General features: G+C 43.2%; 1 protein-coding gene across 2 annotated transcripts; it reads left to right on the plus strand.

Moving 5' to 3' along the window:
- The first annotated feature begins 6,114 nt into the window (after window positions 1–6,114).
- On the plus strand, window positions 6,115–7,890 carry LOC133883727 (peroxiredoxin-2E-1, chloroplastic-like). 2 transcript variants are annotated; one of them, XM_062323144.1, is made up of 2 exons: window positions 6,115–6,934; window positions 7,713–7,890. In XM_062323144.1, exon 1 carries the CDS (start codon window positions 6,223–6,225, stop codon window positions 6,898–6,900), a length of 678 nt encoding a protein of 225 aa, XP_062179128.1. In that variant the 5' UTR covers window positions 6,115–6,222; the 3' UTR covers window positions 6,901–6,934; window positions 7,713–7,890. The 2 variants fall into 2 exon arrangements, with proteins under 2 accessions (XP_062179128.1, XP_062179127.1); XM_062323143.1 differs by lacking the exon at window positions 7,713–7,890 and adding an exon at window positions 7,196–7,519.
- The last annotated feature ends 7,670 nt before the right edge of the window (window positions 7,891–15,560 follow it).

Here is a 15,560-nt window from a genome sequence, read left to right on the forward strand (position 1 = left end):
GGCCGCTCCCGCTCTACTCCCCGTCCACGTTTCTTGCTCCTCTCTCAAACCGCTCCACGACCTATGCCTACCCTACATCCCCATGCGCTGCTCCCAACAGTGTCCGCCTCCACCGTGCTCCTCCATTAGGGATGGCCCTCAAACTCCATCGATCGAGACCAGGATGTCGATGTCGGGATCACCCTCATGCCGCCATCGATCGGGATTGGGACGCAGACATCAAGATCCCCCGTGCAATGCTCCCAACAACGTCCCTCGTGTGCTTCTCCCAAGAGCAAAGCATCGCACCTCCAAGAAACACGCCCGAGGTGACTTCCAAGCTCCAATTGCCAACCGTCGATCCACGACGCCCCCTCGTGACAGTGTGTGGCTGCCGTAGTGCGAGCGGCGAAGATTTTGGAGGCACGGGCTGCTTTACAAGTCAGATCTACAAGGACAACGCCTCCACCCAGCACCCCCTCCAAGCGACGGCACCCCTCCCCATGGTTTGCCCCCTGATCCTCCATGGATCGTCCTCCTCCCCATGCCAGATTTTGGTTTGGGGTGGCCGCACGACTACGTGGCCAACCACCCACCTCTATCTGTTCGTTCTGCAGGGTAATTCCATGGCCTGATCGATTCCACCGCCCTTGCATCTCCCCCTCTCATCCACTGATTTGGGCATGCTGTGTAGCGGTTACTGTTAGGGGCGTTCGCTAAAGTTTCTGTGGGGAACCGTCCAAATAATATTCTAATTAATCACCAGGAGGATCATTATTCATAATCACAATCTCGATGATTAACCAAAATATCATCCCAGCAGTCCCGGTACGTGTTTTGTGCTCAAGGATCGGAACACATGCTTTCCAACATGTATATCACAACATAGCTTAATAAAGAGCGAGTAATAAATATTTATATTACAAGTATTAAGCATGCAACCGATCTCAACAATTTACAACAAAAGCGAGCTAGGAGAAGACAAAACCCCTCAACTCCTAACCACAAAAGAACTACGCAGCGGAAAGATAAACTTATAAACAACAAAAGAGAACGGCACCGCATGCCCTTAGGCACCGTCTCAACACGCCACCTTCAGAGTAGGATGCACTACTCTTGCTCACCACCCCTATCGGCAAGCACGAAGTAGCCAAAAACAGCTTCTTCTTCAGAAATAGGAGTACCTGAAAGCGCAAGCATGAGTACGAAGTTACTCGCAAGACTTAAAGCATATAGAGCACATATACATAGCTCAACTCCAAGGATTATACATTGATTATTAGCAAGGATGAATCACATATTAAGTGAAACATAAGCACTAAGCATCCTGGACATATGTGTGAGCGACTGAAACTTTGTCAAAACATAAGAAAGCTACCATGCAACTAACAACTGAACAAAAGTAACTGTAAGCAACATGTATGTCAATAAGTAACAAGTACCAACATCACCAACTCCCACATACTGAACCACAAACCATACTCGAAACTCTACGATCGGTGCAGATGGATAGAAGCATGCTCATGACCGAGAGCACGATGTTCGAACTATTTATACACCTTGCAGGGGGATATTCCTGGACTCACACGACACGAGGACTATTCGGCTTGTGTCATCGGCCAAAGTGCACACAAGTGGGGTACTCGTGACAACCTTTCGCAACCAGCCCCAACCGTTTGGATCATGCATCGTTCAACGTGGTGGTACTAGAACTACTCTCGGAGCAAACTAGTGCTGCTAGAAGCCCGCCCGCTCACACCGTCGATGTCCAAGTCCAAAAAGCTACATCTGCGAAGGTGATACACTAATTCATACTATGTCTATATGTCAATTTTTATTTGTAGATGATGTGCAAATATCAACTTTCATCTTACAACAGATACCAACGGTTGCACCAATTAATCAGAAAATCTCTGTTATATAAGTAAATTATTTCACATCTTGGTTTTCAAGTATCTAATACACTAAATGATTATATTACATGCCAATATTTTATTCTAGATGAGCAGCAAATATCAGGTTACATCTTACATCAACTTCCGATATATGGTTTCTTTCATTGAAATGATACAATCATGTTTGCCCACTCCTCCTAATATGCCAACTACATTCTGCGCTAATTTTATTTTTGCATGGTGTTTTATTAGTTTATTGGAATCATCCTACACTCTTTTACGTACATTTTCTAGTCATTGCATTAGCTTTGGTAGAGTGCACCTTAGATTCACATGATAGCCCAGTCTTCTCACAGGGGGCAACTCTAGTCACATTCTCATGTGTAACATAGATCACTTGATCGTCTCCATGTTCTGATTGAGAACAACCCTACTGATCATATAGATAGCACTCACAACATGGTGTACATTGAAATTTTTGCTGATTTGGCTCAGCAGTAGTAGCCGTGCAAAAATGATCAAGGTAATTCTAGCATTCATGATTATTTTACTCCCCATTTATCTTGGTAGGCTATATGGAGCATTGCTCATAGCCTTTTGCTACGTTCTAGCGTGCATGTTTGTTTCATATTTGATTATGACATGCATGTACAAATGATTAGCAGAATCTGTTATAGTCACGTTTCAACCTTATTTATATTTCTATTACAAGTTTCAAGGTAATTCAATGTATAAAAAATTGTTACATCCTATTTCCTCACACTATCTAGAATATTAGGTTTAAACCATTACATATGAAGTAGCTAAATAGGCATACCTGTGAATCTGGATCAGCTTTTGCTGAACAAATAAAACTATAGCTGTTTACATTCATAGGTGGATATATTGATTATTTGCTACATCATTTGCCTGCCACTTGCTTAAACATGTCAATTATGCAACTTATTTGTATGTTTATTGCTATGATCTAACTGAAGTACTTCAATTTTTTTTAATATCCAACTGTCATCAATTTCTCTATCCATTTTATACAAGGAAATATTATGCTTGCATTTAAACCGTCCTTTTATTCGCACTAGAAGGATTACCCTCCTTCATATTGTGTCTTTTTTTTATAATAAAGTTTTATGCAAGAACCATCTACTAAGTATCATATTGTGTCTTTTTTAGGAAGGTTATCATATAACATGGCTAGAGCTCTTTTTGTGCTTGATGATGCTCTTAGTCTACAAATTTTAATGAATGACATGCTAATGAGAGGTCCTTATAAATTAGTGGAGATGGAATTTTGATTCGGTACTTATACCAAAATTGTTTTTCTCGGTGGAAAAGTTGCATTGGATATGCACACACCCCTTAGAGAAGTAAATAAGAGTTTATCTACTATTGTATTCATTCATGTTTGGTCGAGCGTTTCCAGCTGGGTTTTTCTACTGTATTGTGACTAGGATTTTTTTTAAATTAATGATGTCTCATGTGCCTCAAATATCCCATCTGATAGGATGATTCTCACTCCAGCATTGATCATATGGAAAGGACTGATGGTCATAACAGGGACCGAGTCACCAGTTATGGCGGTTCTATCTAAAGGGCCCTGGATTCCAAAGGATTCATTACTCCTACCTACAATATAACAACCAACATTTCTGTGAAAGGTGAAAAGTTTGTAAGTACAAATGTGACAGTTGGAGTCAACTATCAAGAGAGCATTTGTTTTGAGAAAAGTGAAGAATTTGTTTGTGTTAGTCCTGTCGTATTTGAAGAAGATCCAGAAACAACATGGACGAATCTCATGGGCGAGGAAGAAAATACGTGTGTCAGTTCAGAGCAAGAAGCGTATATCTCAAGTTTTCTCGTTTTTGTCTTTATTTCCTTTCATGCAGGATACTGGACCTTTAGCATGTCATGTACGTAAGTGTTTAGGTATCAAGGCTAAGATTCAAGTTGTGCAACAGCTTCTGAAATCAAACTACTGCATATGCATCTGGCTTGTTAATATTATTAATCAAATTCAATGGATTCTTATAGGTGATGCAGCATGTAATCTTTCTATTATCTTTGGACTGTAACTTTTAAACTTTGCTTTGTCTTTTGTAAATGGAACATGCCCCTTCTAATGGTTTCTTGGAATATATTTCTGCTTTGGTCTCAGGTTGTAACAAAATACTCCCTCCGATTGCAAATGTATGTCGTTTTAGACTTGTGCACAGAGATTAAGAAAGTAAAACAAATGACCTTGTTGCCTTTTATTTATTCTGCATTAGAAAAGATAACGTATTCATTTGTGAGAGTGGTAATATTTATTAAACAAGGGTAAGAAGAGAATAAAAGAGAAAAAAATGCATAGAAGTTCGAAAATGACTTATATTTAGAGAATAGTTGATGAGGCTAAAATGACCTATATTTGCAATCAGAGAGAGTATTTCTTAATCTGATATGCGGATTTTTGGACAGATCACTCACTTAATCTTCAGTTTGCCTCTTCTAATGGTTTCACGGAAATATATTTCTACTACAGTCTCAAGTTGTAACAAAATATTTCTTAATCTGATATGGGGATTTTTGGCAAGGTGAAGTTTGTTTCGATCTTCAGTTTGATCGTGTGCTTTTGGTCATTTACATAGCAATTAGGGATGAGAATCACGTGTGTTATGTTGTAGCAGGATCAAACTTTTGTCTAAGATCCTTTGTAGGTATACATTTTGCTCCATCAAATGAGTTCATATTTTTTCATTTTAGGAAATCGTCATCTGCGAGGCTACAAAGTAGGCGTCTTGATCCACCTTCCCTTTGCATTATCTACTCTTAAGGCTATGAAGAAGGTAGTATTTAGGAATGGTAAAGTGTATATTGTGTATAACATCTCCATAGTTATGGGATTTTAATAGAACTAATCATCGTTAATTTCTTGTTAATTACTGTATTAACGGAAGTGATACTATGATAGATGTTTTTTTGGATTACTATGATATTGTTCAAAGCGTATAGATCCAGCATTCACTCCTTGAATGCTATATCATTTGTTATCGATTGCAGCATCTAAACTTACTAACCAGATGGGCTAACAAGTTTTGATTGGATTAACCGGCCAATTTGTTGGTCTCATAAATTGAATACTATTTTGTATGTCTTTCACCCAGACAACTTATATTATCTCATGAATTTTTTTGGCTCTTGTTGTAATGTACATGCATTTAATTAGCACCGCATCGCTCATGATCTAAAGCGCATGCTTTGCCCCTAGCACAAACATGCTTTTGTGAACACCCCCGCTTGAAGTGCCCTTTCCTGCAAAATGTCCCTCACATTGTCACTCTTCGTCCTTCCTTTCCTCAAGCGGACCTATTAAGGCGTTGAGTTGTCTTGGATCGAGAGAGATTCTGCACAAGCTAGGGCTTTGAGGGCACCACCACTCCTCCACCATGCATCTCGCTTGGCCGAGAAATTTGGGATTTTGCCACTCTCATAGTTGGCGCTCGCTAAAATACCATCGGTGAACACAACTTTGTTAAAATGCCATTCTCGTCGATGTCCACCTCGTTGCAATGCCACTATCTATTTTTCCCTCAATTTCTTTTCTTTTTCCACTGAAATCAAACATGGATTGACCAATTTTCCCTGACCGAAATGCACACGGTCACTTGTTTCAGTCACTATGTTTTTTGTTCCTGTATGCTCCCAACAACATACAGGAGTAAAAAAACTCAAGCATAGGAGGCTACAATAGGCAAGAGCAAATCAATCTTGAGCTGGGCACGAGATTTAGATTAAAAAGACGTGATTTTAGCTGAACAAGAAACAACCTCAAGCTGATTCACATAAAGGTCCTGTTCGACTAAGGGCAAATTCGTCAATCCAAGTCTAGTTTCAGATGAAAAGAAAAAACTGAGAGGATCCATGGATAATGGCATTGTAGTGAGGTGAGCATCCGTGAGAGTTGCATTTTAACAAAGTTATATTTACTGATGATATTTTAATGAGCGCTAGATAAGAGTGATAAAATCCCAAATTTCACCGCTTAGCCTTGTGACCACCCTCCAGTCCCCCACTAACGCTCGTCAACAAACTCGTGCCCTTTTTCTTGCCTTGCAATTCTCAACTGCAACGGTAGAAGCTTGTGAAAGAGCATTTATAGTATAATTAATATAAGTTGGTGTAGTTTTATCGTTAGACTAATTAAATTAATAGCAACAAATATTATATCATAACAAATATTTAATTACCGTTGCATCATGTAACTAGTCACACTCCAAACTAGCAGCCCAAATCCCCCACCTCCTAGGGCTCACGCCTCCCAAAGTCAGACAGAAACCTCAAGGCCATTTCCTCGAACACATCGCCGCCACCCATGGCCACCTCCGCCCTCGCCGCCCTCTCCGCCACAGCGGCCGCCGGCACGCGCCTCCTCCTCTCGCGCCCCTCCCCCTCCTCCCTCTCCTTCGCCTCCCGCCGCCTCGTGGCCGCGGGCCCCCACCGGGCCGGGCTCCTCGGCGCGCCAAGGCGGGCCGCCTCCTCCGCCTCGGTGGCCCTCGCCGCCATCGCGGTCGGGGACCGGCTCCCGGACGCGACGCTATCCTACTTCGACTCCCCCGACGGCGAGCTGAAGACGGTGACGGTCCGCGACCTCACCGCGGGGAAGAAGGTGGTGCTCTTCGCGGTGCCGGGCGCGTTCACGCCCACCTGCACCCAGAAGCACCTCCCGGGGTTCGTGGCCAAGGCTGGGGAGCTCCGTGCCAAAGGGGTTGATACCGTGGCCTGCGTCTCCGTCAACGACGCCTTCGTGATGCGCGCGTGGAAGGAGAGCCTCGGCGTCGGCGACGAGGTGCTGCTGCTGTCGGACGGGAACGGGGAGCTCACGCGCGCCATGTGCGTGGAGCTCGACCTCTCCGACAAGCCCGTGGGGCTCGGCGTGCGGTCCCGGCGCTACGCGCTGCTCGCCGACGACGGCGTCGTCAAGGTGCTCAACCTCGAGGACGGCGGCGCGTTCACCAACAGCAGCGCCGAGGACATGCTCAGGGCGCTCTGAAATCTGAATTGCGACCCCTTCCTCCTTCGCCATGGTTCGTCTCCCTTACTTGAAAAGTTACTTTTTGTTTCTGAATAATCTTTGCGGCAACTGTGGCTTGTGTTGCTGCCGTCGCAGCGCCACTGTGGTGGTGACTGGTGCAATGCAGTGCAGTGTTGAGTGGTCATCTTGATACGAAGTTTCTAGCGAACATGGCAGATTAAAGACGTTTTGACAGAAAATTAGCTACTTTAGCATGTTTAATCTGGGAATTGCTGTGTTGCAGTATGTCCTTTAAATTTTCTTATGTTTGCAGCTCGCTGATCGCACGGTTTCGCATAAGTCGTTTTCTTGATATTATCAGAAGCTAAGGCTGCAGTATCGGTAAAACCTTGTGGGGGATTCATGTTTTCAGTGAAGCAAGGGGTCAGATGCCTCTTGGGAGGAGCAACGGCTCATCTTTCATTTGCTAACACCTCATTGCCTCTTCCAGTTATTGTTAATCCATTCGAGTATTATATAACTGGCGATCAAGCCTTTTTAAATTACTTGGTTTACCCATGGTATATAATAATTAGAGTTCGGCAAGAACATTACAGAGTTGAAGAGCTTGTCACTTTATCAGAGAAATTTGTGGGAAGGGCCCTAGTTTTCTGACACTCACAAATTCTTAACCAAAATGTAAAAATGGCCATGAGCTAAAACCCTTGAAGTCATAGGCATAAGCTCTTCCAGAGAGGATCGCTGCAGTCTGTAGAGGATCTATGTCCTGAGTCAGCTGTAGTTCTCTGTAGGGAAGAAATGGCGCTGAAGATGGTGACTTGCAGTTGCAGGACCTGTTCGAACAGGAATACTAATGCTATACTGTATCTCACGGACACTGCTCCACCATGGCGCCGTTTCGCTGGATACTGAAGCTGCTATACAGAAATAGTAATGCTATACCCGTTTACCACTGCTTGGGTGATACTGAAGCTGCTGAAACCACCTGCTCGTATTAATTTTTACTCTACTGCGGCGTGCTGCAGTTGTGAAGGGGGGAATGGGAGCTCAGGGGGACTGGGGAAGGGAGGGGAGTTCACGGTGGGACTGGTATGGGACTCGGGATCTATTTTGTTTACGGCTACGATCAAGTTAGCCGAGTTTAACATTTGATGGCATTTCTTGTTATTGTCAAGGCCTGTCATACTCTCGTAGAACCAACCAAACATTGGCCTACTTGTGAACTCCATATACTAGTAATTTTGTGTGATTTTCCTTCCCAGTTAAGATACCAGTATCACCCATTTTTTAAAGAAGAAAGAAAGCATAGAATTATGATATGATGTATTCCCTTATCTTTTTTTTGAAAGGGTGATGTATTCCATTACCTAAAAAATCATCAGACCACCACCTCAGTAGTTCTTTGGGCTTTGGCCCACCAAAGTTTTGATAGACCCGTGTGCGCATCACGGCCTGAAAAGCGGGAACATTCAGCTTGCAAACGAGTGTAACTCAGGTGGGCTGTCCTTCGCTATGCCTGCCACCGCCCTAACATGTCGCAGCAGGCGGGCTCACGTCTATGTTTAGTTACGCTATAGATTTTTATATAGCTATTTTAATTTAATTACTTATTGTAATTGTAATTGTAATTTTTTGACTAACTTTATCATATTTATAGCTAAAAATTTACTAGCCACATTTTTTTTTATAAAGCTACACTTACTAACCGACGACAAACCCAATGCTCTGCCAACGCTTGCGCACCGGGGTGGCAGAGAGTAGGAGAGCGGAGACATCCGCAGGCTTGCTTGGCACGTCAAATCTCCGCGCTTCCTTCGGCGAAACCGAGCAGCACATGTAGGAAGAAAATTTTATAAAACTCTCATGCGAAAGACCTATGAGATCTTGTTCTATGTCATCCATTCTTTGATCTAAAGATTGATGCGTGTGTAGGAGATAAAGTAGGGACACGTGTTGTGTGAGGAGAATGGATCTTTTAAAGATCAAATTTTATAAAATTTCTTGCGAACGGATTTTTTTGAAAGATCAAATCTTATAAAATTTCTTGCGGCGAGTCGTTCATCGGCACGACACGGCCGCCACGACATTCCCCTGCCGCGCGCACCTTCTTCTCCGGTTTATTTACCTCGCATTGCCAGAGCACCACCTCGGCCTCTTGTGCCCGGCACACCGGCCGGGGCGGGTCCATCCGCGGGGATGCGCGAGCGTGCATGCGCAAGCACTGTTCCCCGTGTAATCTCCGGTGAAAAGCCCGTGCGCGCTGCGCGCAAACGCAAATCGAGCGGGTGCCCTCGTGCAAGACTGAACAAGAAACAGGCCCCCCGGGGGGGGGGGGGGTGCGTCCTGTCAAAGCCTCAGGCTTCAACGTACCACATGGTCGGCCCCAACGCTATAACGAGGATGCCCTTCCTTGCTTGAGCTCCATCCAAAACCTCCCCATGTTCCCGACGTCGCCATCTCCATTTTCTGATCTCCTCCTCTCGACATGGCTGATGGCGCCGACACGAATCCGCGATCTAAGGATCCTCTGGATCGGGTTGACGTGGACTCAAGGGTGCCGACTGTGCACTGGTCTTCTTTCACTTGGTACTAGATCCAAGCTGCCAACATGCCCTCATCGGAGCCACCCTGTACACCGTACTGTCTGCCCTGCAAGGCTGCATGCACTTGTGTTTTTTCTTTCGTTTTCTGCATGCGAATCGTGCGTGTGCTGAGCTGCTGACCGTACCAACTACCAACCATCGAGTGTTAAACCAAAACATGGTAGGGGATTTTGAGAGGAATGTGGTTACTGAAGACACTGTCAGAGAGAGTGGGAATGCCAGGCTGCACCCAATGCGAGGTGAGAGGTTGATCAAGATAGTTTGGTTTCTGAGACGGGATGAGATGGAATATATCTATTTTATTTTTGAGCTATTTATATTTAGAGTAGTATGATAGTATAGTTCAGAATTAGAGAATATTTTTTAAAGATTTGGGATAAGGTCGTTAAAAAAATAGTTGAACGTAGCCGTTCCATTTCGAATATAACACTGATGGTAGATCCGAGATACTAAAATGAACTTGTTTCATTCCACCCACCAAACAAGCATCTAATATGAATGGAATTATCCAATCCTCAAATATATGAAAGGATCATCCCATCTCACATCGTACTCCAACCAAACACTATCCAACTGTACTAGTAACTAAGGGTATATTTATTTTATTTATCTACCCTTATGCACTAATCTTGTTTGGTAAGGTTAGACAAGTCAAAAGTTGCTAAAAGATAAGAGCTAATTTGACTTTCTCTCAAAAACAAGAAAATCTTTGCCCACCTTACTCAAATTCAAATGAAGCAAATGAACTAAGTACAAACATTCTTGTTTGTTCTCTAACCTTACTAGTTAAGACTAAGTAGGATGAGCAGAGAAACTAAATATACCCTAATCTTTCCGTTTACGCACTTAAGGCAATAGTCGACCGTCACGCGAGTGAGGCTCTGCTGCACTGCAATAGCTGACACTGCGACGGTTCAAGGCTAGTGCAGCGTAGCCCGCACCCTCCTATATCGTTTCACTCCAGTGTCCTGCTCTACAGATCAATGGCTTCGTCGACATTCCTAGTTGCTGCCAGAGGTTGCGGTTCCACCAGCCTAGCTGACACTGCGACCTAGAGCTACGGGATACAAGCCCGGTGCAGGTACGGGTCGATAGGCTTCTCTTTTTCGTTGCATCCGCCTCTGTCATTCGCTATTGGATATACGGACCGAGCTTATCTCACACTTCAACACCATTATGCTTTGTGACATCCTTAGCATCAACGTCCTCCTACCCGACACCGCACCCATCCCTTTTCGTTACTGTAGAGTGGGTAACAACGCCAGCTTGTCTATGTCATCCATAAGGGAGAAAGAATAGATTACATTCTCTTTATGAGTGGATGCTAATTTATTTCCATGATCATAATAGATCCATCATACTCTTGTAACAGACTGAATACATCGGTCATTCTCTTGTGCCAAGTCTTACCTCCTTTTGATGTTGGTGGCTGTACGAGTCGATAGGCTTCTCTTTCTTTTTCGTTGCATCCGCCTCGGTCATTTGCCATTAGAAACACAATACAGTCTAAGTTCGTCTCACGCTTCAACATCACTACATTTTGTGACATACTTAGCATCAATGTTCTCTCGTCCCACACCACACTCATCCTCTTATATCGGGTTGAATAGATCGGTCATCCTCTTGTATAGGGACTTATGCCATTTTTCTTTTGTTTACACCTCTCGTATTGAGCTTTTCTATTATCTTTTCCCCTGTTACATCTTATATGAAAAGATTCTTTGAAATGCAACTTTGATCTCTTAAATACATGCAGTATGCAACGGCCTTATGTATTAATTAATTATTTTATCTTTTTTATAGGCACTTGACTTTATTTTTTAATAGAGTCAGAGGTGGGTAATAGAGAAGTAGATATGGGGTATTATTTTTTTTCTAATGACAGTTGTAGGTAATTTATATACAGGCATATGCATAATTTACTTTTTTTTCTCTAATTAACGTGGTAATTTCTAGACCTTAAGAGAAAATGATGATGCTTCTTTTGTTAACTAATCTCACTATTACTAATCAAAGACTCTTTTAGAGTCTTCATGTTAATCCTCAGACGTGCAATGAGAGAAATACTAAAAATTCTCAAAAAAAGCAAAACATCATGCCATCAATTTGGTGGAGTCTAATGATCATTGACAATAATAGTCATTGGATCTAACATGTTTCTAAATTACTCACTTTTACCATTAGAAAAAATAACCTAAATTACCCTAATACATACTTATAAATTACTCACCTCTACTGTTTTTAAAAAATTGACACAAAGTACCTCAATACCTGATTCTAAATTACCCACCTCTGTTATTATAAAACAACCTAACCAAAATAACCTAAATACATACTTCTAAGTACCCACATCTACCATTATAACAAAATTAACCTAAAGTGCCACAGTCTTGCAACGTTTCATATGCTTTTCACCTAAACATTAATTTAGGTCTCTCTATAGAGTTCGAAGGTAAACTAAAAAAGAAAATAAAATATTATATCATGGATGACCATATATATATATATTAACGAATATCGTGACTGTAAGAGAAAAGAAAAGAAAAGAACTTTGCGCAAGACTTGAATTTAGTAGAGAAATATGGTTAATATACGCACATCAATCACCTTCGAATCCTAAAATCATAGGCATTTCACGAGGTTATATTTTCTAAAATATTTCAGCCCGTGGAGGCGCACAGGTTGAGGACTAGTCACATAGATAATGCTAAGCCAGAAATCCTCTTCAGAATAACGTACGGGACTTGGAGATGTTCGGAATCACTCGGTCCAGCCACCAGATTAACAAACACTCACCCCCTTCATTTTGAGAACGCCGACAGGGCTACAACTCCATAAAAGATGCAGTCGAGTTGTGTGATTGTGTCTCGGGGAGGACCCAGGCTGCGTACGTACTGAGACTAGACGACTAGCGTTGAAGCTGGCCTGGGGCCATGAGCCTGTTGCATGCTGAACCAAGTCGAACTTGATCGTGAGTAGTGAGATCAGCGTTTAACTGATTCAGCTGAACCCACGCGCGTTGTCGGCTCCCCGGTAGACAATGACAACGACGCTCACCTATCCGTGATGATGTAATTCGACCGACCGGATGCATTATTCAGCTTAAAGCAGCTTTCGTGCTCCTAAAAATTCCAGATTTCTTGGTTTTCCTTCTAGTTATAGCGTGATGCTGTGGTTCTCCAGCTTAATTATATGTGGGTTCAGGGGACACGGATTACCGGACCATTTAATCTGTTGAGCAATGCTTTTATATATGCTCTCAGTCTCAAAAACCAAGTTACGCGAATCTTTGCCGGACATGACGATTGAACTTTGTTAACCGTGTTAAGTTATTTGAGATGTTTCCTATTCATACACGCAGTGACGGATCGAGGTTGCAATATTATGATAATAGATAGGTATGCACATCAAGTGATATAGAGGTTAGGATAATCTATATTCCTTTATCTAAAAGTATTATGGATTAGTGCGGCAATGAATACACGTTTGCAAAGCAGCCCCTTGTTGATCTTCTGATGAGTATTTCTATTTCAGGCAGTGCAACCTTAATCTCAAGAAACTTAACGCCAGCAGACGAATTTTCTATGGACACGAAATGGTAACACTAGCAAATTGCAACAACAGTTTCCACGACCAGCAAACCAAGGCCCGAAATCATGCAGATTAAATCCACCGCGGAATACGGCAACGGTGGAAGCGAGCTTAGCAGAAGGATGCAGGCCGGGGACGAAAGTGACCCTCCGAATTTAACACCGTCGTGAGCAAGAGACGCCTCTACGCAGCAGCGAAAGGTGATTGATCGGTAGGCGGCAGTTAGGCATGCCGAAGCCGACGAGAGATGGGTTGTGTTCCGGTTACCTGCAGCCAGGCAGCCACGGCGTCACATGGCACCACTGGCGAATGCGGAAATGCTACCTTGCGCAGGAGATGTGCGTGCTCACTTCCCCGGCCTAAACGGCTTTTCATAGATGGACGGCGCGGCTAATCTCGCCTCCCAAGAAGCAAGCAAATAGGGATGACAACAAATCAGATTAGGTTGGGTGTAGGTTTAACCACAACCCGTCATCATAAAAACCAAAATTAAAAGCTTGAGCCGCACCTGAATGACTATTCAGGTTAAAATGTGCTCCCGCACTTAAATCTGGTGGGGACTTGAAACCCGACAGGTCCTTGCGCTGCCTCCGCACCGCCCCGTGCAGTTGCTCGGCCTCTCGGCGGCGAGGTCGGCCCCATCATCGCACTAGGCTCACCCTCCCGCCCCTGTGCCGGCCACGGTGTCACCTGCCCCCGTGCTGGCCGCACCGGACCCATTTTCCCTCTCACGCGCCAAGCCAGACATAGTCGAGGCCGTTGCAATGAGCTCCGACGTGTTTGCCTTCATGTTGTTGCTCCTCGAGCTCCTATCTGGCAGGAGGGCAATGGAGGCACGCATCAACATGGAGATCGCCATGCTAGGGCGGGAGATCTGGGTGGTGTTGGAAGCCAGGGACAAGAGGGAACCAAAGCTGAGGAAGTGGGTGGACCCTGCCCTCGCGAGCGAGTACCACATGGACGCTGCTCTGAGGAGGATGCGACGTGGCGACCAAAGATGGCCAAGGTCAGGGTGAGGACCGAAGGAGAGGACGAGTGCTCGAGTAGAACTTTAGAAGACGAGAGGATTGCTTTGTTTCAGGTCCCCGGTGGCACCCACGGGCGAAAACTTAAACCCGCACTTTATTGGGCCCTCGACCCACCAGACCTATGGGCGTAATTTTACACCCGTACTCGCTCTCATCGGGCACAGAACCCGCCAGACCCGCACCCACCAGGTTCATTGCCATCCTACGAGGGATGAATGTTGATGTGCTCAGCTCCACACGACAAGTGCATCGATCTCTCCAGAAGTGAAGCTTTGGATAGTGGCACCGGTGGGTGAGGCCGTGACCTACTATCGGTTAAGGTTTGTTGGTTGGCGTCTAACTTTGCCATAGATAAGATTAGTTAAAGTTGATTATCATAAAAAATATGATGAAAATTAAAAGTTAGCGTGTCAACGGGATAAAAATAATGAGATAGTTGAATTTTGTTTGAATTCAAATTAAATTAAAAGAAGAATATCATATGAAATGATAAAAATGCATATAAATATAGCATTACAAAGGAACTCATTTTTTCATCATATAACCTAGAGTTGAAAATAATTTTAGAAATTAATCCATCACATAAAAAGAATATTAGTGAATTTTCTCAAATTTTTGAAAATTTATTTAAGACACTAACAATTGTTAGAATTTATAAAAGTAGTTTTTTTAAAAAAAATAGTTTAAAATATACAATTTTTTTGGGTAAATCCAATTAAAATGAGTTTCATATAGATTATTGAATACGTAAAAAAGTTTTAAATTTTTTAAGTAACATAAGACCATCGTTTTAAACGAGAGTGGAAACAAAATTTGATCAATACGGCTACTATTTATAGCAACAGGAGTTAACAGAGGGCTAACTGTATTTGACACATAAGTATCAAATACATATACTAAATTTATAAGTATGATAATATATTATATATTTCGATAGATATGATAAAGTTTAATTTTACCCGTTTATTCATGATCTGTCACTGTCTCACAAAGATCAAGATGCAAACTTTTATGGCTGCCTACCTGTGTCCTGTCATCTCAACTAACTCTCGCGTTCTAAGCTCTCCACTGGGGCCGAGATCTCCGAGGCCGCCCGGCACCACCCGTACCCGAGGAACACATTCGCGTGCCTTTCGGGCATCCAGGCGCCCCATTTTATCATGAAACCACGAGGAGAAATGTTGTTCCGTCATAGTACAGCCCGGATCTTGTTTCTACGCTCCTAGCCACAACGGGCAAAAGGCCACCTACAATGTGTGGGCTAAGTTGTCTGTTTCATTGTCTGTATCGGTGGCATTATAGCTCGGTCTGTATCTATATTATCACAGAGGAGGTTGTTTGATTGTCTATATATAATATTTCTTTTTATATTCACAGTTATAATTATACGATTAGAGCTTTGTTTGGTGCATACGTTCGAATGGAACTCTACTCTAGAGTTTGATATGTATTTGCT

The sequence above is a fragment of the Phragmites australis genome, chromosome 10, assembly GCF_958298935.1.
Source record: "Phragmites australis chromosome 10, lpPhrAust1.1, whole genome shotgun sequence".
NCBI classification, from domain to species: Eukaryota; Viridiplantae; Streptophyta; class Magnoliopsida; order Poales; family Poaceae; genus Phragmites; species Phragmites australis.